Consider the following 22,297-nt stretch of genomic DNA (forward strand, 5'->3'; position numbering starts at 1 on the left):
TGTGTATTACATTGTGTACTAAGACCTACAGAAAATGAAAAGTTGCAATTTAGACCGCTATGTCTGAACTATTTTCTCATTCCTGCGTGATGATCAAGGAATCTTTGCTGTCGTACCGTGGGTGCTGCAGCACAATATCACGCAGTGATGAAAAAAAAAATGTTATATAACTTACTGATCATATAATTTTTTTCGTGTTTCCAACTTTAGAATGATTTCTGAAGAATCATGTGACTGAAGAAATGGCTACTCAAAATTCAGCTTTGACATCACAGGAATGAACTACATTTTAAAATGTTCAAATAGAAAATGTCACATTTTAATGGAAGGGAAGTCTAAAAAAGTTTCATGATGAATTGGCAAGACCATGCTGTAAAATGTAAAGCATCCTTCCATTATAAGAGCAATGCTATCGAATGATCTGCATAAACTGGAAGAAAAAAATAAAAGAAAAAACTATAGTTGCTTGTATCATAAAGAGTTTTCTATTCCAAACACAGCCTGTTCAGGTCAGCGCTTTTTCTTCCACTACACTGATATCAGGCATGCTCTTGATCCTCCTGTTCCTGTGGATATTGTCTTCATTTTTATCTTCCTCCCCAGGTGGATCCTCGCTGTCCTGTCCTGCTTTGGCCCTGCTCCAGAGCGGGTGGATGCGGAGCCGTGAGCGCAGGTTGATGACGGACATGCTCTTACTGCGATTGGCCCGAGTCCTCTGTTCTCTCTCCCTGACTGCCCCCTCCTCCACCTCGTCCAGGTAGTTGCATAGTACGAAACGGAACAGTCGAGACACCTCAGTCACATCTGGCTCTTCCTCTGTCACCACTTTCCTCAGCCTAAACAAAACAAAAAAGATTCAATCTAAAAGAAGGTTCCTCTTGTTCCATGTTGAAGAGGTTTGTGTTGTGATCTGGTTTGAGTTAGTCTTCTCGATATGCATCTTTATCCAAGCTTATCAAAATATTTTTAGAGAATCTTTACAGCATTTTACCTTCCATGGCCTATTTTGGTAAACCCTTGAGTTGTGGCTATATATTTTAAAACTTGCTTGGATGTTTTCAATCAAAGGATTTCACAATAAAGTTGGTCTGGTTTAAAATTATACAGTAGGCATATAAAACAGATATACCCATGATTTCACAAACAAGGGATAAGCCTTGTCCTGGACTAAAATGTATGTTTTAACTGAAAGCAAGGACTGGCATATCTTAAAACATGCAGTGCCATTGTTTTGTCTCAAGATGCACATCAGTAATGTTTTCTTCTAAGGCACATTTATAAAAGATACTTAAATGTCATAATTAAACAAAGGCTGGCTTAATCCAAGCCCTGACTGTGAAACCGGGCCATACTGTTCAAATATATATAAAAATACAAATAAATAGGACACTTCCTGGCTATCAAACTTAGTACAACATGTATACAACTGACATCATACATTCATTAAAATGAGATGGTGCCCAAATCAGTGGCAGTTCTTATTTGATGCATATAGGTGAAATCAGACATGAATTAATCAGTCATGTTTTATTACCAATGTAATGCCTATGTTAGGTTAGTATTACTATTTAATTGAGTATTAGCATGTTTAGAATCCTTTGTTTTCTTTAACAATTTTAAAAATGTACCGGTAACGCTTTAGATTACGGCCCGGAAAGTACTGTATAATTAAAGTGAATTTACAGCATTGTAATTCAGACTTTTGGTAATACAGACTTTTGGTAATTATAGTGTAACTATAAAGTAAGTAAATACATGTGGGTATATGCGGGAACAATATGTAATATTGAGGGAATAAATGGGGTAACTATTAGGAAAATTAACAAATTATTTAGACAGTAAGTATTTTTTAATTAAGGGGTAATTATCTGTGTATTTACAGGGTATGAATCTGCTGTAAATTAAAGTGGCTCTTGTTCCCCTCTTGTTTCATGTAGTTACAGGGTAAGTACAATAAAAACACAGATACAATCTGATATCACTCAAAAACCTTTATTTATAAATGAAAAATAAAAAAAATTATTTAGGTCCAACGACAGGTCCAGTCTAGGTCCAACGACTGAGAAAGCTCGATCCCCTTTAGTTTTAAGACGAGTTCTTGGAACAACGAGCAGTAAACAATTAAAGGACCTTTGAGATCTACCAGAGTTCATAAGCACCAAATCCTTGATATATTTCAGGGCCAACTCGTAGACAGCTTTATAAACATATAACAGAACCTTATACTGTATCCGATATTTCACAGGGAGCCAATGAAGCCTTTTCAAAACAGGTGTAATATGCACCCTTTTCTTAATACCAGTCAGGAGCCTCGCTGCAGCGTTTTGAACCAGCTGCAATCTTGAGATAAGAGATTGACTAATTCCTACATATAGATACACTGAAAATAGCCTACAAGCAGAAATGTCATTACCATTTAATCCTCTTTTACCCTCATGCCATCCAAGACGTATATGATTTTACTTTAAATAAAGAATAAGGTCGTATACATACATAAATAAATAATCTCTGCTAATGAAAACTCATTTGGGTTTCTAAGAGTTAAAGCATCAAACAGCACATACAGCAATAACTACAGTAATCCATACGATCCAAATGGATGAATCAATGTCTTCCGAAGTTAAACGATAAGCGTTTGTAATAAAAAATAACAATATTTCCGACCAGCAGTCATCTGCGTGTGCATGTGAGGGTTGATTTCACGTTTGACGTAACTTGAAGCGTGAAAACTGGTCATTCAGATGTTTTTAATGCTCACAACAGTATACAAACAATAACATAATTTATGATAAAATAGCAATTAGAAACAAACAAGACTAATAGACAAGAGACGGCAGTTCTCGCGTGTTTCAGATGAAATACGAAAAGATGAATCAATAATGACAGCATTTCTTGGTGCACTACTTTTTCTTTTAATAAATAATAATACAAAATTTCAAAAGATGTGGGATTCCTCTTAAGATCCATCAATGGAAATAATGAAAAAGAAGAAGAGGAACAAGAAAAGAAAAGAAAAGAAAAGAAAAGAAAGAGAGAGAGAGCACAAAACATGCTTTTTCTGTCAGAATGTTATCATTTGAAATTAAAAATTTACTTTAAAAAAAGAAAAAGAAGCAGTGTCATAAATCTGTTTTGAATTAAGTTGTTTTTCAAATAAATATTTCTGAGTGATATCAGATTGTATTTGTGTTTTTATTGTACTTACCCTGTAACTACATGAAACAAGAGGGGAACAAGAGCCACTTTAATTTACAGCAGATTCATACTCACCCTGTAACTACACGCATAATTAGCCTACCCCTTAACTAAAAATACTTATAGTATAAAATAAATCATTTGTTAATTTTCCTGATAGTTACCCCTTAATTCCTAAATATTACATATTGTTCCCATATACCTACAAGTAGCCTACTTACTTTATAGTTACATTATAATTACCAAAAGTTATGCTGTAAATTCACTTTCCGGTTCTTTCAAGTTACCATGAAATAAAAATGGGCAATTCTTAGTGAAAAATACCTTCCTTTTATGGAATAATACGGTATTTTTGTATTGAAAATACAAGAATATTTTTTTCCCCTCCCTCTCTTCCTTCCACAGCGAATTCTCATTGTAATTTTAATTAATAAATATGTCTAAATCTTTTCTAAAGTAAATACAGTAGGGAAAAAATTCTAGAAATTTTGTAGTGCACAATATTCACATGTATATGAACGATTGAGCTTAAATCTTTCCAAAACATGCTTATTCACACAAAACCTTTTCCATGATTTGACCCAAGAGACCTCTCCTCTCCTCTCCTCTCCTCTCCTCTCCCCTCCCCTCCCCTCCCCTCCCCTCCCCTCCCCTCCCCTCCCTCCCCTCCCCTCCCCTCCCCTCCCCTCCCCTCCCCTCCCCTCCCCGAAATTTGACGGACAGCTGCATTTTTTATGGACTTCAAACACAACTACAACTACTGCTGGGATTAACGTTAGCCTGGACTTTTTAAATATAACTCCGATTGTATTTTTCTGAAAGAATAATATCATATACACCTATGATAAGTTGAGGGTGAGTAAATCATAGGCTTGGTTTCATTTTTGGGTGAACTAACCCTTTCAGCATTAGTTTTTAACATTTAGCAAGGGCATATGGCAAATCTTCAGCAATAGATAAAGGCTTAAAGCAGGTTGGAACTGTTGTTGTTCGCGGAAGCTTTGCGTAAGAGCTAATAAAATATTTAATCTCAAGACAATATTTTGTGTCGAATTATTATTTATTTGAGACTAGTAGCCGTGTAATAAGCGGGATAGTGTACACCCAGCCGGTTGTATCGCAGAATAAACCCAGACAGAGTAATGCAAGTCCTGATCACTCTGTCAGGGTTTATTCTGCAATAAAAACCGGCTGGGTGTACATTATCCCTTACTTAACATCATTGTATAATAATACAGTTTGGGGAGACCCGATTTCAAAGGAGGACCTGATTTGTCATGAGCCATGGCACCATCAACACAATAGGGAAGTAAAAACTATCGTGGCTTCCGTTTCAAGCTGACTTTAAAAATATTGAAGTCATAATTCACAGACTTCAGCATTGTTCAGTAAAGTGTAGACAGTATTTGTTAGGTTTACCTAAGAATGAGGGGACCGCATTGGGATGGAGGGATCTTTGCACACAGATCCTGGAGCTCCAGTATCTCGCCAGGTGGAATCTCATAGGAGGATTTCTGCGGAGCTGCAGCCAGCCAGCTGTAATCCACACAGGAGCTGCGCCTACGGTTCTCCGTCGCCCTCTCCTGGCGGAGGCGATCAGCGCGCTTCACCAAAGAGTCCAACTCTAACATCAGCGTCTTAATTACAAGTTCCTCAGGCGAACGCTGACCGGGAACCTGGGGTTCCTTTGAAAACACTGATAACCAGAAGAACATCTGAAATGGTAAAGAATTTTGCAGTGCACTGTAAACCAAATATACAGCGATTATTTGCGCACCAAAACCCTGCTGTCGACTGAAAAACGCCCAAATGCTACTCAAAATATGAATAATAAAAGACATGGTTCCAAAAACTGGAGAGTTATGGCACTTACCTTCTCCTAGATGTGCAAAAGGTTGGTTATATTCTCATTGGAACTTTCCATCAAATTGGTCTGCAATATTTACCAAGGAGTGCATGTTGAAACCAACAGCATGTCTTATCACATGGCAGTCAGTCCTGTTCCTCTCAATACGATAAAGGGCTAAAGATAATCCCTTATGATAATAACCTACATTAAAGACCCATTTCAGTGGTTCATCACAACTGACAAAGGAAAAAACAACTTAGTCTAAGTAAACTGTCCTTCCACACATGTAAACCAATTTGAGTGCAAACTGTTACCGGTGGATGTCTTAGTCATTCCGATGGAATCTGTATGAATAGGATTATTCCTATTACACAACGAATAATAAGATCCCAATCCTCTCTTAATAAACACTGCTGGGCCCCCTGCTGTCCTTTTGTATGTGAACAAAATGATATGAAATCAGATTAACATAGAGAAATATAATAACTTGATATAATATCAGCTCTCATTTTTCAGACATGTCTGTAATTCATCCCATTTCCCTCTTGCAGAGGAAACTGAAATTGTAGAGTATGACATAATACTAATATTTGTCAGAACTTGAGTTTCAAACCGAAGAAGCTGGAGATCAAAGTTAAAAATTGATTTAATATCTTGTTATGATCCTTATACCACTGAACTTCTCACATTTATTCTTTGGCCTTCTGTCTCTCCACTCTTGTTAAAAGCCCAGGGAAATTGCTAGGATTAGATTAATGTGTAATGTAAGAGTTCTTAAGTACTGGTGTTCAGGGAAGAGCTGCCACTCCGCATGTGTCTGTCAGTCTAGGAATGAGGAAAAAAGCCAACTCAGCTTATTTTTCCCCAATGATTTCAAACTTCCGGTCATATCTTAACAAGTCCAGGAATGTGTGTTTTTAATGGATAATAAATGGAGACCTTCTAAATTATTTATGGTTTTAAAAAACTTTTTTTCTCACATTTTCAATAAACATTTGTTTATTGAAAATGTGCATTTAGTAGTGGTTTTGTTTGTCTGCTCAAAGGTCATTTTAAAAACCACAATGAAAATCCTCTTTTTTATTGAAAAGCTTTTTCTTAATAAGACAGAAGCCACAATCCATATTCCCTTCTTCATACTCGTCTGTTTTTTTTTTCCACACCCATTTCCATCTGCAAATTCGGTTCCTGCTAAAATACCCATCCATTACTTCAATCAATTCTGACGTTTTAACCCAGTGATTCCTCTCCTATTCCATGCCCATAGGCATTATCACATTGCTTTCTACAGTTACAGTTGCTAGAACATCCCTGTCATATTTGATCTTTAAATGTTTCAGACTTTAATGTGAAAACGATATCAAAACACATTATTGAGGGAAAGGAAACTGATACTGCTAACTTTAACCCAAAGAAAAAAAGTAGTAGTAAAAAGTTAAGCATGAATTTTCCGACATTCTCACAATTGATATGGAAGGAACGCGTTTGAGAATTAATCAGTGACAGATTTTATTCGGAGGGAAATTATCTCTCTAAACATGATTATAACTTGCATATTTTTTTACAGAGAAGACTATAAAACTATTTGCACCAAATTGTGATATATAACTCAGTGGAGTAAGAAATGAATGCTTATAGTGTATTTGTATTTAATCCATGGTTATATGTAATGGATATATTTCTCAATAATAATAATAGTAATTATTATTTTGTATTATTATTATTTGTATTATTATTATCATCCATTCATTCTTCGAACTGCTTATCCTATGTATAGTAGCATGGACACTGGAGCCTATCCCAGCATCGGCAATATTAATGATTCATAAAAAAGATTCATGTTATATTTCTTTAGTATACTTTAAGTCTCTCCAGGGATAAGTGTCTGGTAACTTAAGCTTAAACATTCCCTCATTTATTAAATTGCATACAAATAATATTAATTTATTTACTTTTTCAATTATTCACAGTACCTTTTCACATCTTATCTTATTATTCTCTCCATCAGACTAACAAACAAACGCCCCTCCCTTTCTGGTCAGTTTTTATATTTATCCCCCATAAATCTGCCATATGCATCTGTTCAGGACGCAGGTCTGATTTATCTCGGATTGCCTTGAGTAATAAAAGTCATCCATTGCTTGTGGAGCCCAAGCCAAGAATTTGAGAAGGTGATCCAGAACCTCTCTCACAAATTACTCCGAGGGATCAAAGTGGGTATAAAAGTCTATTTAGAGAGTGCAAAATGAATCAAAGTCTTGGTCAGATGGCATATGATGTCTATGTCTGTTATAAGAGAAAAAGAAGTGCCATCATTTCATGTGACTGGCATAGAGGTGCACATTTGCTGTCACCTACACTATTCATGTGTGTTTGGCAAAAGCCATTCTCCACCGAGAGAGAAAAAGACAGAGAGGCCTTAATGCTCTTTGCTGAAGCATGTCTTTGGTATCAGAGTCCAAGTCTTGTTAAAATGAGTAAAAGCCAAGTGTTTTTCAGCTTCAGCACAGATGGCACCTAGCCCAGTGTAAACAGCATCGCTACATCAGTTAATTGCAAACTTCGTGCTGACAAAAATCTATCTATCTATCTATCTATCTATCTATCTATCTATCTATCTATCTATCTATCTATCTATCTATCTATCTATCTATCTATCTATCTATCTATCTATCTATCTATCTATCTATCTATCTATCTATCTATCTATCTATCTATCTATCTATCTATCTATCTATCTATCTATCTATCTATCTATCTATCTATCTATCTATCTATCTATCTATCTATCTATCTATCTATCTATCTATCTATCTATCTATCTGATATCCTGTACTTTTAGAGAGTTACAGACATCTGTCCACTGTGATATAATGGAGTTGTAGATGTTCCAGAGGAACTCGGTGTCATATAGAAATAGGAGTAAAGATCAAAGGTAATCTTGCATGGTGTTTTGGATGTAACATCACACCCTGAATAACTGACATGGTTTAAAGTGTTTTTTTTTTTTTCAATCGCTTGAAAGAACACATTTGTCAATACTTAGGTCACTTTTAAAAAACTCTTCACACAAGTAGTGAGCTAAACCGAAGATTATTTATGATTCCTTTGTGTTGGACTTATCTTCTTAGACCTGAGCAGTGTAAACCCAAATCTCAAAAAATTTGATGTAACTCGTTGCCTCAAATTTTTTAAGTTAATGACCTTCAAAATTTTATTTAAAAAAAATTAAATATCTATATTACATACTACATAAACCTTTTCATTTCAGTTAAATTAAAACATGTTATGAAATCAACTGAAATAGTTTTAGTGCGGCTTTTGACATGTTGGATCATTATTTAGTTGGAGTGTCTTGGCCGGTGTATTGGAGAAAATTGAGTAGCAATATTTTGGTTTTAGAGCAGGGCCGTTTCTAGCCTGTCTGGCACCCTGCAGGCTATATTCTTCAGCACAATAGTAACCCCAACTTACTATTGTGCTATTGTAAAACTTCAACTTAACAGAGAACCCTGTTAATCTCAACATGGCAGAACATTAAACAATAACACATCCTTTCCCCTATATTAATCTTTCAACATTAATTCTCTTTACAGAGTCTTACACAAAGCATGCGTGGAACGAGAAAAGTGCCGCAACTCATTCAGTTTAAGTTCTGCTTACTAAAATCTGATTCTGAGTTCAACTTCAACTTTTTTCTATTAAGTACAATGAACTTTCAGTAATATTTGAGTGAAATTAATTTCATTTACAATAGTTTAAACTGTTTGGTTTTGCGGTGCAACAAAAAAAACTGTAAATATCTGTCAACGTTAGAGGTTTAACACAACACAACCGTTTTTATCTGCAAATGCTGAAAAACACCCTAAAGGGGCTCAGGTGACCATAAACTGTCACTCAATGACTTGAATGAAAGAATCTCAGTCAGCAAATAGACAGTTGACCTGCATGTGTAGCCATTTAATTATGTTTGTGCCTGTTGATAGAGCTCCAAATGAGCGCTAATGTTACACTTTACTCATTACACTATCAGTGCCCACAGGGGGATAATCTTTCCCGTACTTGTTAACACAGTCTCTGGCTGCTGACGTGACCCTGTAAGTCAAGCTTTTTAGTGTGAAGAGGGATTTATTTGGGAACAGGCCAGCGAAGAGAATGCAGATACCTCTAGCAGAAGCAATGGTGTTGCTTCCTCTTTGCAGCAGACACATTAGATCTTGTGATACAGCATCATGAATAATAGAGAGTTTTTGATGGATTCCTTATCTGGTTATGTAATGGCCTTGTTGGTGATGACTGTAGTATATTAATGTTACACAAGCGTAGTGTTTTTTGCCTCTGGCTTCGAGCTCTCCTTTTTACCTTCAACACAAAAACCTCATTGTCTTCAACAAGACTGGTAATCTTTACAAACCAAATCGATTAAAGGTGGTGATACATTTACAATGATTCATAGTCACATGTGACTATCATGAAAAGTGCAACCCCATCACTGGCAGGTCTGCACTGTGTGAGCAACGTGAGCAGTGTGAGCATGTGGCTGCTGGCATACAGCTCACTGAGCCGTGCAACGTCTGCAATGCTACAGCTGCACTTCAAAAAGTTATGCACATTAGATACTCTCATACTGACACAAGCATATGGGAAGCGTGTGATAGCAAGAGGAGGGGAAACTGAAAAAGATGGTTTCTGTATATCAGCTGTCTTCTTATACTTCTTCAATAGCAAATATCAGAGACAGTCATATACTGGCCAATATACTGGTATTAGGAGTTATATTACGTTTTAAAATACTCATTTGCAATCAATCAAAAGTTACGTTTTATTGATTAGGCTACATGTTATTCTCAAAATGGCGGTAAATTATACATCATTTATTGATTCTCCCTATCTTTTCATTTGTCCTTTCTTAAGAAGCATATTGCTTATGTACATTCAGATGCTTGTGAAACTGCACACAGACCAGCCAGTAGTCATGTGACCATCACTGAAAACTAAGAACCACACAGACAGCATTTCTTTACTGGATTTAAAGACGTCGTTTCACTTTAAGAAGTGTTTTCTCAAAATCGCAGCATTGCATTTCTAATCAACTCCTAACGAACATGTTTACAATTACTACTTAAATTGCAAGACATTTAACCATAGAAGGCCTTTGTCTCTCAAACAAATTCATGTCATTAAAGGGATACTTCACAGATTTTTCATATTAAACTATGTTATTCCCTTAACTAAGATGAGTTGATTCATTCCTCTCTCGTCTGAGTGCGTGCACTTAATCGCTCTGACGCGCGGTGACGATCTGATAGCATTTAGCTTAGCCCACTAAGCCCAGTTCATTCACTATGGTACCAAACAGAGATCAAGTTAGAAGCAACCAAACACATCCATGTTTCCCCTATTCAAATACAGTAACACGAATAGTTGAACGATCAAGTATGATGACAAAATAAAACGTGGCGCTTTTCTAAGCGGATTAAAAAGGAGAACTATAATGTATGGCGGAATAGCACATCTGAGAGTACTTCGACTCGGTCCCAACTGAAAAATCCTCTCTCTCATCTCCCCCTCACTCTCTCATTTTTGTCAATAGGGGGGATTTATAGTTCTCCTTTTTAATCCACATAGAAAAGCGCCACGTTTTATTTTATGTCACCATACTTGATTGTTCAACTATTTGTGTAACTGCATTTAAATTGGGAAAACGTGGAGATGTTTGGTCGCTTCTAACTTGATCTCTGTTTGGTTCCATAGTGAATGAACTGGGCTTAGTGGGCTAAGCTAAATGCTATCAGATCGTCACCGCCCGTCAGAGAGATTAAGTGCACGCACTCAGACGAGAGAGGTATGAAACAAGTCGTTTTAGTTAAAGAAATATCAGTTTAATATGAAAAAGCAGAGAAGTATCCCTTTTTTGTCAACAATTTTTTGTCAACAAAAAAACAATTTTTTGTCCTGTAATTCGGAATCAGTTACTGACTTCAATTTGTAAGTAATCTACCCAGCATGATATCGATATACACGTAGTAGAAGTTATTCATCTTTGTTTTTCAAACCACATTTATTAATGCAGGTAGGTTCATGCAAATGTATGAATTTGATTATAAATATGAACAATATTATACTATTACATGGACTAATGTTCATAACCTCATCGTAATGTGTTTCCAAATAATCCTCCAGAAGGATCATTTATTTAGATGTTTTGTTAGAAGTAATTTTTTGTTTTGTTTTAGAGTTTATGCACACATTTTGTCCCCTCAACGGCATTTCCGATTGGAAAGTAAACTCCTTCTAAACGGAACCCCTCCATTAAACTGGGATAAACTGAAGGGAAAGACCAATTAGCTTATCAAGTTCAGAATCTCTGCATTGACCCCACCCTTTTCCTTTTTCTTTCTTTAATTCCCCTCTCTTTCTCCATCTTTTACTGTGGTAGCCCTTCCCTGCTCCACTGATCCCACCCTCTCCCACATACACACACAAACACCCTCACAAACATGCTGGCAGACTCGCATACACTCACTCTCTCAGCTCAGCCTCTGTCTGATTGAGTACCTTTTCATTCTTGGGCACTCAGCAACAGTCCCTCTCCATCTCTTTCTCTCTCTCTCTCTCACACACACACACACACACACACACACACTTACACACCCTGTGGAAGAAATCCTGCAGTTTGAGGCTGCAGTTCTCTGGACATGCCGGACCGTCTGCTCTGAGGTGGGAGATGGGCTTGAGAGCTTGTGTGTAAGAATCTATTCTTGATAAATTTTGTAATTTTAGTGCTAATGTGAGCAAATATTGCTGCCACAGTCCTGCATGGAAGTTCATTACATCCTGGTGTGTTATGTGATGGTCTGTTTGGAAGATTTATTTACTATATGTTTTGCATGCATTTTTAAGGGTATATTTTGAAATATTGTGCATGAAAATTCAACTATTAAGTTATAAGTTTAGTACTAAGTCCGAAGTGGACTGTCTAATTGTAAAGATGTAAAATAATATGTGTGTGGTAACATCATGGTGTGGTAAAATATAGCAGTAGCCTATAGGAAGTTGTGAATATATACACAATGTAAGTGCATTGGAAGTTGGACATTACCCCTGTGGTGTAATTAGATATATATTTTAGTGAGATTGCCTTTGGCATGATTAATTCGTATTTCTAATTGCCTGAATGTCTGTATATTTGCTGGTTCGCCAGAGCACTTTTTATAGTGAGCTTGCAACTATGCAGTCAGCAGATCCTCCAGTGCTCCGAATCAAACTCTAAACCCAATAACTGCCACAGACATTTCGGCCTCCTGCCATTTGAAGCTTCTCAGATCTCACACACGCACTGACACACGTTTGCACGCACATGAAGAGTTCACCATACACTCATAAACACAAATACTGTCCTCAATTTAACCCACAGCGTATACCGTTACAAATATCTCTTGATACTTTAAAATAAAAATATGAGAAATATTAAATCATTTGGCTGCATAACACGTGACATAAATATGGGAGACCAGGGTTAGTTGTCACACGGGGAATGATGTCATGAGGACTATAACTCTTCAAGTCAAAAGATTGAATAGTTATTTGTACAAATGTGTTTAAAGTTGGGTTAAAGTTCAAATTAGAATATTTTTTTAAAATATGTTTTGTGAATTCTGTTCTTTAAATTCAATTTCAGTATCATCATGTTTTTGCAATAGCTGTAAGGTGAACAGAATATTATCACATTCAGACTATATAGTGACGGTAGATTTTAATTAACTGAAAACTGTATTTTCCATTAATGCCAGATAAGCGAAGTGGCTTTTACATTTTATTAATGTATACCTTGTATTAATTATTAAAATAATTACACACACACTATACTGTATATATAATCTATAGCTGTAATTCTTTATTCATGATACTTTTCCTTCACATAATCATTTATCCACAACTTACACAGCCTTCACAGACTCTAAAGTGCTTCTTACTCTCACTTTCTGTAATTTAATTCAGCTTATATTTGAGCTCATCTTCCGACAAGAATCATTTACATTTACATTTATGCATTTAGCAGACGCTTTTATCCAAAGCGACTTACAACTGAAGAGTACAGGAAGCGATCTGTCATGAAGAGGCGAAGAAATGCAAAAAGTGCCCTAAATACAAAGAGCAAAAACTAAAATTGGGAGGGAAAAGAGAAAAATAGAATCATTCTCCATGCGTCCCAAATTGACCTCTATGTAGGTTTGGTTTGCCTAACAGCTGGTTGATGGTCTGATGTTGCTATTCAATCAAGTAACACAGAAGACGGAAGTGTGTTTTGTGAGTTTTGTTGACTGTGAAGGTGCAACCTCTGTGACATGACGTGAGCCATCTGGCCCTCAATATGATTCCTGTCAGCACAACTGTCCACCAAAAGCCAAAAATACATTTGTTTAAAGTTAGGCAAGCATTCGGAGCAGCTTCACATTGGGCACCAGGGCTTTGTGTTTTATGTCTTGACAGCGTGCCATCAAAGTAATTTCCTTTAAATCAGCAAAAGGACCTTAAATAGACTTCTACAATTCATTCATGGTTTACAAAAAATAAATAAAAATACAACATATACACTACCATTCAAAAGTTTGCCTTTTTTTTTAAATAATAAATTATTACTTTCATTCAGCAAAGATGCATTCAATTTATTCAAATTGACAAATGAGATATTTTTACATTGTTAAAAAATAAATGCTGTTCTTTTGACTTTCTTACAAAAAATCCAGATTTTTTTAAAATTATATTTTCCACAAAAAGATTAAACATCCCCTTTTTAACAAAAAAACAAAACAAAAAAAATAGCACCAAATCCGAATATTAGAATGATTTTTGGATGATCATGTGACACTGACGACTGGAGTAATGATGCTGAAAATTCAACTTTGAAATTTTTCAATATTGTTGTTCATTTTAGCTGACAGTTCTTTCAAAAACATTAAAAAGTCTTACCAACACCAACATTTTGAACAGTTATGTGTGTGTTTATATATACTGATCAGGCATAACATAATGACCACCGTCCTACTATTGTGCTGGTCCCCCTTTTTCTGTCAAAACAGGTGACCCATCGAGCCATTGACTCCACTAGACCCCTGAAGGTGTGTTGTGGTATCTGGCATCCAGATGTTAGCAGCAGATCCTTTAAATCCCATAAATTGCGAGGTGGGGCCTCCATTAATCTGACTTGTTTGTTCAGCATCAACATTAGATGCTCTATTGGATTTAGATCTGGGGAATTTTGAGGCCGGGTCAACACCTTTGCATGGGCACCCTGACTGGTCTGCGGTTATGCAGCCCCATATGCAATAAACTGTGACACACTGTGTATTTTGACAGCTTTATATGAGAACCAGCATTAACTTATTGAGCAATTTGAGTGGACCAGCCTTTGCTCCCCGCATCAATGAGCCTTGGCCTGTCGCCGGTTCACACTGTTCCTTCCTTGGACCACTTTTGATAGATAATGCAGTTTTGGAGATACTCTGACCCAGTCAAGAATGATCCTTGTTAAACTTGCTCAAATCCTTACTCTTGTCATTTTTTCCTGCTTCTAACACATCAACTTTAAGGTCAAAATGTTCACTTGCTGTCTAATACAATCCACCCACTAACAGGTGCTGTGATGAAGAGATAATCAGAGTAATTCACTTCACTTGTCAGTGGTCATAATGTTATGCCTGATTGGTATATATATACCATATCAGTATGATTTTACTAATTTTTTTTATATCCGTTATTTTCATTTATATTTCTAAATAATTCAACAATTTTGCCCTCAGTATCCCCTCAATCAGATCACAAGGTCGAGGTGTTTCTGTGTGGATACGTATCCTAAGACTCTATATTTAACAACTGCCACAGACGGAGCTGGACAGGCCAGAAAAGGGAGGAGGGAAAGGACAGGTTTGTGGTTGAATGTTTTCTTTAGATGAAATTGTGAAAGTAGTAGACCAACACCAATATTGCAGCTTTAATGGGTTAGATTAAAATCATCTGTAAAGTTATTTTGTGGTCAAGCTTAAGCTTTTAACTTTCATTAATGGGTTCGGCTGGTTTTCACTACATTCTCGTCCCCAGGAGGACAAGCACCAGAAGTGGAAAGAACAAGAAATAAACCGAATCCAGCAGACGTTCAGCTATGCATTCCACCACCCTTTTCTGTGTCCTCACTGGGGTGCTCCTGTACTTAGTAATGGGGGCTTTGGTGTTCAATGCCCTGGAGGCCCCGTATGAGGAAAGCCACCACGTCCAGCTGCAAACCACCCGTCAAGAGTTCCTGGGCAACTACACATGTGTAGACCCTGACCGTCTAGAGAATCTGATAGTGGTAAGTATTGTTTAAACTGACAGTTCTTTTTTAATTGATTAATCTGGTAAATTATTACTTCAATTAATCAGATATAAAAACAAAAATAAACTATTTCATTTTGTATTCTGAAAAAGTATATTATCAATGTATCCAGTGTTCTCCAAACAATGTTCAAATTGAGGTCTATGAAAAAAAACAGATGGTATGCTGTACATTACACGCACAAAAAAAGGTTTAACATTAAATAAAACCAAAAAATGTTCACAGAAGTTTAAATCACTGTTGTTTTTCTGGCAACCATATTGTAAATTTAAACCCTACATTTAATGCCCAACAATAAATAGCCCAATGTTATATGATTTTATTGATTTTTATGAATTTAAGTGCACTGTGAACCTTAATGCTCAAAATATTGAATTGGATTGAAAAGAGCCAACTCAAATGACATAAATTAGTTCAATCAAATTAACTTTTATGAGTATTTAGAACTTTCCTTTTCTTTTGACTTCTCAAAACTGAGACACTTTAGGTAATTTGAATTGTTTCATGGTTTCTTTTAATTCAGACAAAGTTCAATTTATTTTGAACTAGGCTGGGAGTTCTATATTTCCCAGCATGCTTTGCCATGACACTCAAAAGTTTTATTATTTAAGGTTTATACTATGCTTTTTTTGCAGGATTAATATTAAGTGTGCGATTTAGTGTTTAATGTTTTGTTATGCTAGTGTAAAAGAGTTTCTGTTATGTTGTATTTTTTCATTGTTTCATCATGGTGACGAGTGAAGCATGAGCTTAGTCTGTGATCAGATATATGTTTGTGACAAGCAGAGAGGCTAGGGACCGTGAGAGCGGGCCGGTGGCGAGTGTTAATGAGCGGCAGCTGTTTCCGCTCTCACGGTCCCTTGCCTCGCTGCTTGTCACAATGTTAAATATATTTATATTGCTGTCCTCGTACAGCAAGTGTTCTGCTATGCTAATGCTACTAAAGCATTGTGTAGTCAATTAGCAAGGTGGAATTTATTGGCTAGTTAGTCAAGTTACTCAAATTTTGGAATTACATGATATTTTTAAGTTAAATTTATGAATTAGCTTACTCAGATATTTAAAGTTCAGAGCAATTAAAATGTATGATTACAAAATAAAAATCTGCAAGTTCTGCTTACTCAAACTTTGGAGTTTTGCCAACTTCTTTGGGTTTGTCCGGATGACCATAATAGACAGTGCTTGAATTTACGTGTAACTCAAGCACGAAATGCACAAACCTGACAAACCATCATGAAATGAGCATCTTTGCAGCGTTTCATAGTTTCATTCAACTTACTTTTGACAACTTTTGACAGTTGTGCACTTTTCCAGCAGCAGAAATTTCCACAGAAATGTGTTTCACTACTGTAAATTGTTATCACTGGAATCCAACGTTTAATGTCTAAACTCTTTTCTCTACATTCTGTTGTTTCTAGACGGTGGCAAAGGCTATCAGTGTTGGAATTGACATCAACAATTCGACCAATGCCACATTCAGCACCAGCTGGGACCTGGCTAGTGCTTTCTTTTTCTGTGGCACCATTATCACCACCATCGGTATGGGATTTCCACATCACTGGCTTAATGCATCTGCATGTTAAAGCCAGAGCCTGGCCTGGCCTCTGCATTCTGGGGATCTTTGGCACTGTGAAATGTCTAAATATATCTGCCATCAGATCACAGAAAGTGTTTGTCTGTGGTCCAGGTTATGGAAACATCTCTCCAAAGACATCATGGGGTCAGTTCTTCTGTATCTGGTATACACTGGTGGGCATTCCATTGTTTGGATTTCTGTTGGGTGCCGCTGGAGACCATCTGGGGACGTCTCTGAGGAATGCCATTGCTAAAGTTGAAGCTCTTTTATGGGTAAATGATGATGAATACAAACATAACCTCACAGGACATTTACAGAGATAGGGCCCTGTTTTAAAGTTCTGAGTGCATGCTCTGGCGCAGGTGCACTTAGGCCGTGTCCGAATCCACTTTTGCTAGTTTGACAACTGAAAAAAACTTTGGCACGCCAGGCACATGGGGTTGTACCTAGTCTCTTAATGAGTCATAGGTGTGTTTTGGGCATGATGTGTCGTGCAATAAACCAATCAGAGTCTCGTCTCCCATTCCCTTTAAAAGCGCTTGCATGGTGCTTGATTCGCTATTTACATGGCGGAATTTGCGAGTGGAAAGACTGAATGCTTCTCCAGAGAGGAATCCTTTCATTTTTAATATTTAAAAATGTGTTGCTGCGCATCCCTGTGTGTGTAATAAGTAGAGTGTACACACGTTTTGCACCCGGCTACTAACGTGCCCTTTAAATAAAAATAAAAAATACTCCTTTTAATTTGCCTCAAAATAGCAACGTGCCGACAATGTGGCTGAACACACCTTGTTTTCAGACCAGCACGCCCACGGGCAAACAGATGAGCGTGAGTGCATTTGCTATTTAAATGACGTGGCACTAGACTTGAAAATGATAACAGCGTCAGGCTGAAACTAGCAAAAAACACATGCGTTGTGCCTGACACCGGGTGCCGGGTGTATAATAGGGCCCAAAGAGTTCATAGAATGACCTGGGAGACATAGCATAGAGACAAATAATTTATTAGTTAAATAGTTTAAAATCCTTAAGCAATTTTTCAGCCAACATGACAAACATGTATGGAAGTCCATTTCAACGGCAGAGTATAAAATAAAACTGGTATTTCTGAGATAAAGTTAAAGTTTCTTAAAAACAAGAAACGTACACAATAAGGAACTATTATGTACCTGTGGCGGCAGTTGCTCAGTGGTTCATGTAGGTTGTCTATAAACCGGAAGGTTGGTGATTCGATCCCCGGTTCCACCTGACCAAGTGTCGAGGTGTCCATGAGCAAGACACCTAAGCCCAGCTGCTCCCGACGAGCTGGATGGTGCCTTACATGGCTGACATCGCCGTTGGTGTATGAATGGGTGAATGTGAGGCAAAAATGTAAAGCGCTTTGGATGGCCATAGGGTCTGTTAAAAGCGCTTTATAAATGCAGTCCATTTACCATGTACCTGTGACCATTTTTTTCTTCAATTATTATTATTTTATTATTTAATAATTTATCATTTTTTTTTCAATAAATAGGCTTCCTATTTCAAGCTTCTCAGGATATTTTTCCTCAGTTTTCTTTATCTTCTCCCTTCAGAAGTGGAAGGTGAGCCCAACCATTGTGCGTGTCATCACTGCTGTGCTCTCCATCCTGCTGGGCTGTGTTCTCTTCATCTTTGTGCCGATTTTAGTCTTCCAGAAGGTTGAAAATTGGACTCTGCTAGAATCAGCCTACTTTGTGGTCATCACCCTCACAACTGTGGGCTTTGGAGACTATGTTGCAGGTACCACTGGATGTAATCCTGAAATGTTCTCCATGTAATGTTTCCTCACTTGAAGCTTCGCTACAATTTAAGAAGTAAAAAATCTTTCATTTTTAGATCAAACTGAATGAAACTGAGATTTACACCTGAGCATCTATCTTGTCTCTCTAATTCTTTCTCTTAACCCTCAGTGAAAACGTCATTTAACATGGCACGCTTTTCCATGTAACGTGACATTAAAACAAACCACTGAATTAATCTCGTGGTAGGCGTTTAATGGGTTTAATGGGCGTTTAAAAAAAAATTTTTTTTATCAATGGTTCAAATCCACTGTAAGATTGGTTTTCAAATGGCTGTAATGAAACTACAACGTGACTTGTAATGTAAAACATCTTTTATTTAATAAGAAACTCAAAAGGATAATTCATCCAAGATTAAAATTCTGTTATCATTAATTCACCCTCATAGCATTCCAAACATGCATGGCTTTCTTTCTTATGCAGAACACAAAGCAAGCGATTTCAAAGAAAATTTCAGCTTGACTTTAGTATGGAATCACTAGGACCGAAAACTTTCAAGCTCCAAAAAAAAAAGGCACAACGGTAGTTTCAATTCTCAAATAAAATAAAAAAAACATTATCAACGCATATATGCAGACTACATCAAATATGGTGGCACACACTTCAATTTCCACTTAATGTCAGACCTTATTGTTTCTCTTTCATCATTTGACCATATTTTTTCTTTCATCATTTCACCATATTTTTAGTTTTATCTGGTCATTTTTGTATTTGTTTGCATTAATCAATCTTTTGATTTATTTTATTTTCAGAGTGAATAAAAACATTACTTTTATGTCCATCTTGGTGCTTGAAAGTTTTGGGTCCCTTTGATTTTCATAATGATGGGGAAAAAAAACAGTTGAAATGCTCTTCAAAATATTTTCTTTTGTGTTCCACAGAAGAACTAAAGTCAAACAGGTTTGGAACCGCATGAAGGTGATGAAATGATTGCAGAAAGTTCATTTTTGGGTGAAATATCCCTATAGTCTGAATAAATGACTTGATTTTTGTATGTGTTTTGTAAATGTTTTGTCCATCAGGTGATGGCGAGGCAGGTGAACATCATTGGTACAAGCCTCTGGTGTGGTTCTGGGTTTTGTTTGGTTTGGCCTACTTTGTGTCCATTCTATCCATGATTGGGAACTGGATTCTGGTTCTTACCAAAAAAACCAGAGCTGAGGTAGGCCTATGATTAAATCATGATGTCAAATTAATATTTTATAACCAAATGTCTTGTGCGGTTTAGAGCAGTGCCTGGTCAAAATCCCTAGTCAAGCTCAGCACTGCAACTCAAATGGGATTATTAATTTCTCTCTCAATTCCCGTCCCTTCTATCTTCATAATAACCTCCATGCCATTTCCCCCCACACCCGTAATTCATCTCCACAACTCCTATTAACCTAAAATCGGTATCAAATTTCAATCATTCTGTTCCTGGTGACATACAAATCTCTCCATAACTCTCAAGCCTTTCCATTTCTCCTGCCCTACTTTCTGCTCTCAGATGGAGGAGTTGAGAGCACACGCCTCAGACTGGACTCAGAACATCCAGAACATGTCTGTGGATTTCCGTATGTCGGGAAAACTGGAAGATCCTTTCAAGCGCACCAGGCGAAGGCGCCGTCACAGGCGCCACAGACGCAGCGGCAGTCAGGGTGGAGCCGGAGAGGACGGGGGAGAGGAAAACAAATCCGAATCCGGCTCCTACTCAGGTTCATCGGATGAGTCAGAAGGCAGCTCTGAGTCACGGTCAGAGGTGACCGAGACAGAACGGGTCCCTGGGGGAGAGGGCGGCGGCGGAAAAGAATTAGAGAAAGAGGAAAAGCTCCATGTCATGCCCAAAGACCCCATCCTATCTCAGCCATTGGATTACTTTGGGGAAAATCTTGCATACATTGACGAATCCTCAGATGCAGTGAGTGGGAAGATCCACCTTGACCCCCTGCTGGATATACCAGAAACAAACCTATCTTCTAAAGAGAGGCCCAAAAGGAGACGTCAAAGGAGACACTTGAGACGGGATCAACAGAAACCCAAGAGCCCTAAAACCAGTCCAAATGAACCAGAGTATAAAGCGCCAAATGGAGAAATTCGGCAGAAAGACCCTCCTACACCAAAGCTGTGAGTGTCCAGCCGTTTATGGGGTTTGAAGTTCCTCAAAAGGGCCTCAGTCCTCCTCTTTGGAATAAAATTTTGCAACTGCTAGCTTTAGGATATGCTGTGCTCCCCTGTGAAGGCACCTGTTATTCTCAGATTTTCCTGGGACAAAAAAAGAAACTATCCATGTGCCTAAAATGAGAAGAGGAGAAGAAGAATCCGATTTTATCAAGTCTGGGCATGAGTGAGAACTTTTATTTGGTAGTCCAAAAGAGGCCTGATAACCATTAGTCATCATGTGCAGGATCTCGAGGTGCCATCTACTGGACGTTCACTGCACTTGTTTGTTTATGATGCACTGACTGTCAATGAATGTTTCATTCTGTGTGCCTTTCACTCCTTTCCTAACTCATAATAATAAAGGAATGATAGCTTGTTACTACTGTTACTAATACAACTCAGCTGAGGCTTACAGCTCAAGTTCATCAAACTGTAATCTTTTTCTATTACTGATAAATAACATTAAGATACAGAAGCCCATTTCTGCCTCAAGTTTTTAAAAAAAGACCTAATTTGGACTTTATTTCTCATATTTGTGACTTTTTCTCATATCATTTTATAGATTACACACGGCACTTTATATCACAATGTGACAAAAAAAAGTTCTAATTATGACTAAATATCACAGTTGCTACTTTGTCTTGTAATTGCGGCTTTATTTCTCATAACTGCAACTTTGTCTCACAGTTGCAAGTTTGTTTCTCACACGTAATTGTGACCTTTTCTCATAATTACTCATGATTGCAAATTTATATCTTAGAACTGACACTTTATATTGTGTCTTTTTCCAAAATTGTATTGCAATTTATATGCATTTTCATAAGATCGGGCTCGCAATTTCATACCTCACATTTCTTATACATCTCCTAATTTTGATCTAAAGTTTTGTCTTCATTACAACTTTATTTCTCATAATGGCAACTTTATATCTTACGATTGGCACCTTAGAATTTTTCATAACTGCACCCTTATTTCTTATAATTGTTACTTTTAACCTCACAGTTGATACTTTGTCTTGTAATTGCGAATTTAGTTCTTATAACTGCGACTTTATTTCCGATAATAGTGAATATCACAATTGTCCCTTTATTTTGCCAAATTTCTCATACATCTAATTTGCTATCTTGTCTTGTAATTAAATATTTATTTCTCATAATTGTGATTTTACATCTCACATTTGGTTTATTAATCAGGTAATTTCTTATAATTGTGACTTTTTTACTCTGAGGCAGAAACAGGCTTTCATAGAGACTGCTCATGAGTGTGGTATATTTCCCCTTAACTCGCTGAGTAACTCGAGGAGTTCAACCCTGCTAGGTACTAACATGAAACCACATCAGGAG

The 22,297-nt window shown here is 37.0% G+C and overlaps 2 protein-coding genes across 3 annotated transcripts; one reads left to right on the top strand and one right to left on the bottom strand.

The window, feature by feature from the left end:
- Positions 1–254: 254 nt before the first annotated feature.
- LOC137046654 (protein RD3) lies at positions 255–5,402 on the bottom strand. Its single transcript, XM_067423970.1, has 3 exons — positions 5,069–5,402; positions 4,615–4,910; positions 255–836 (listed from the first exon to the last, which is right to left on the bottom strand). Exons 2-3 carry the CDS (start codon positions 4,908–4,910, stop codon positions 506–508), a joined length of 627 nt encoding a protein of 208 aa, XP_067280071.1. The 5' UTR covers positions 5,069–5,402; the 3' UTR covers positions 255–505.
- Positions 5,403–11,538: 6,136 nt separating this feature from the next.
- LOC137046650 (potassium channel subfamily K member 4) lies at positions 11,539–20,925 on the top strand. 2 transcript variants are annotated; one of them, XM_067423951.1, is made up of 8 exons: positions 11,539–11,791; positions 14,848–14,971; positions 15,146–15,395; positions 16,838–16,958; positions 17,107–17,267; positions 18,570–18,756; positions 19,838–19,977; positions 20,302–20,925. In XM_067423951.1, the coding sequence occupies exons 3-8, from the start codon at positions 15,207–15,209 to the stop codon at positions 20,920–20,922; spliced, it is 1,419 nt and encodes a 472-aa protein (XP_067280052.1). In that variant the 5' UTR covers positions 11,539–11,791; positions 14,848–14,971; positions 15,146–15,206; the 3' UTR covers positions 20,923–20,925. The 2 variants fall into 2 exon arrangements, with proteins under 2 accessions (XP_067280052.1, XP_067280053.1); XM_067423952.1 differs by having other exon boundaries at positions 11,539–11,764.
- The last annotated feature ends 1,372 nt before the right edge of the window (positions 20,926–22,297 follow it).

The sequence above is a fragment of the Pseudorasbora parva genome, chromosome 18 (assembly GCF_024679245.1).
Source record: "Pseudorasbora parva isolate DD20220531a chromosome 18, ASM2467924v1, whole genome shotgun sequence".
Lineage (NCBI taxonomy): Eukaryota > Metazoa > Chordata > Actinopteri > Cypriniformes > Gobionidae > Pseudorasbora > Pseudorasbora parva.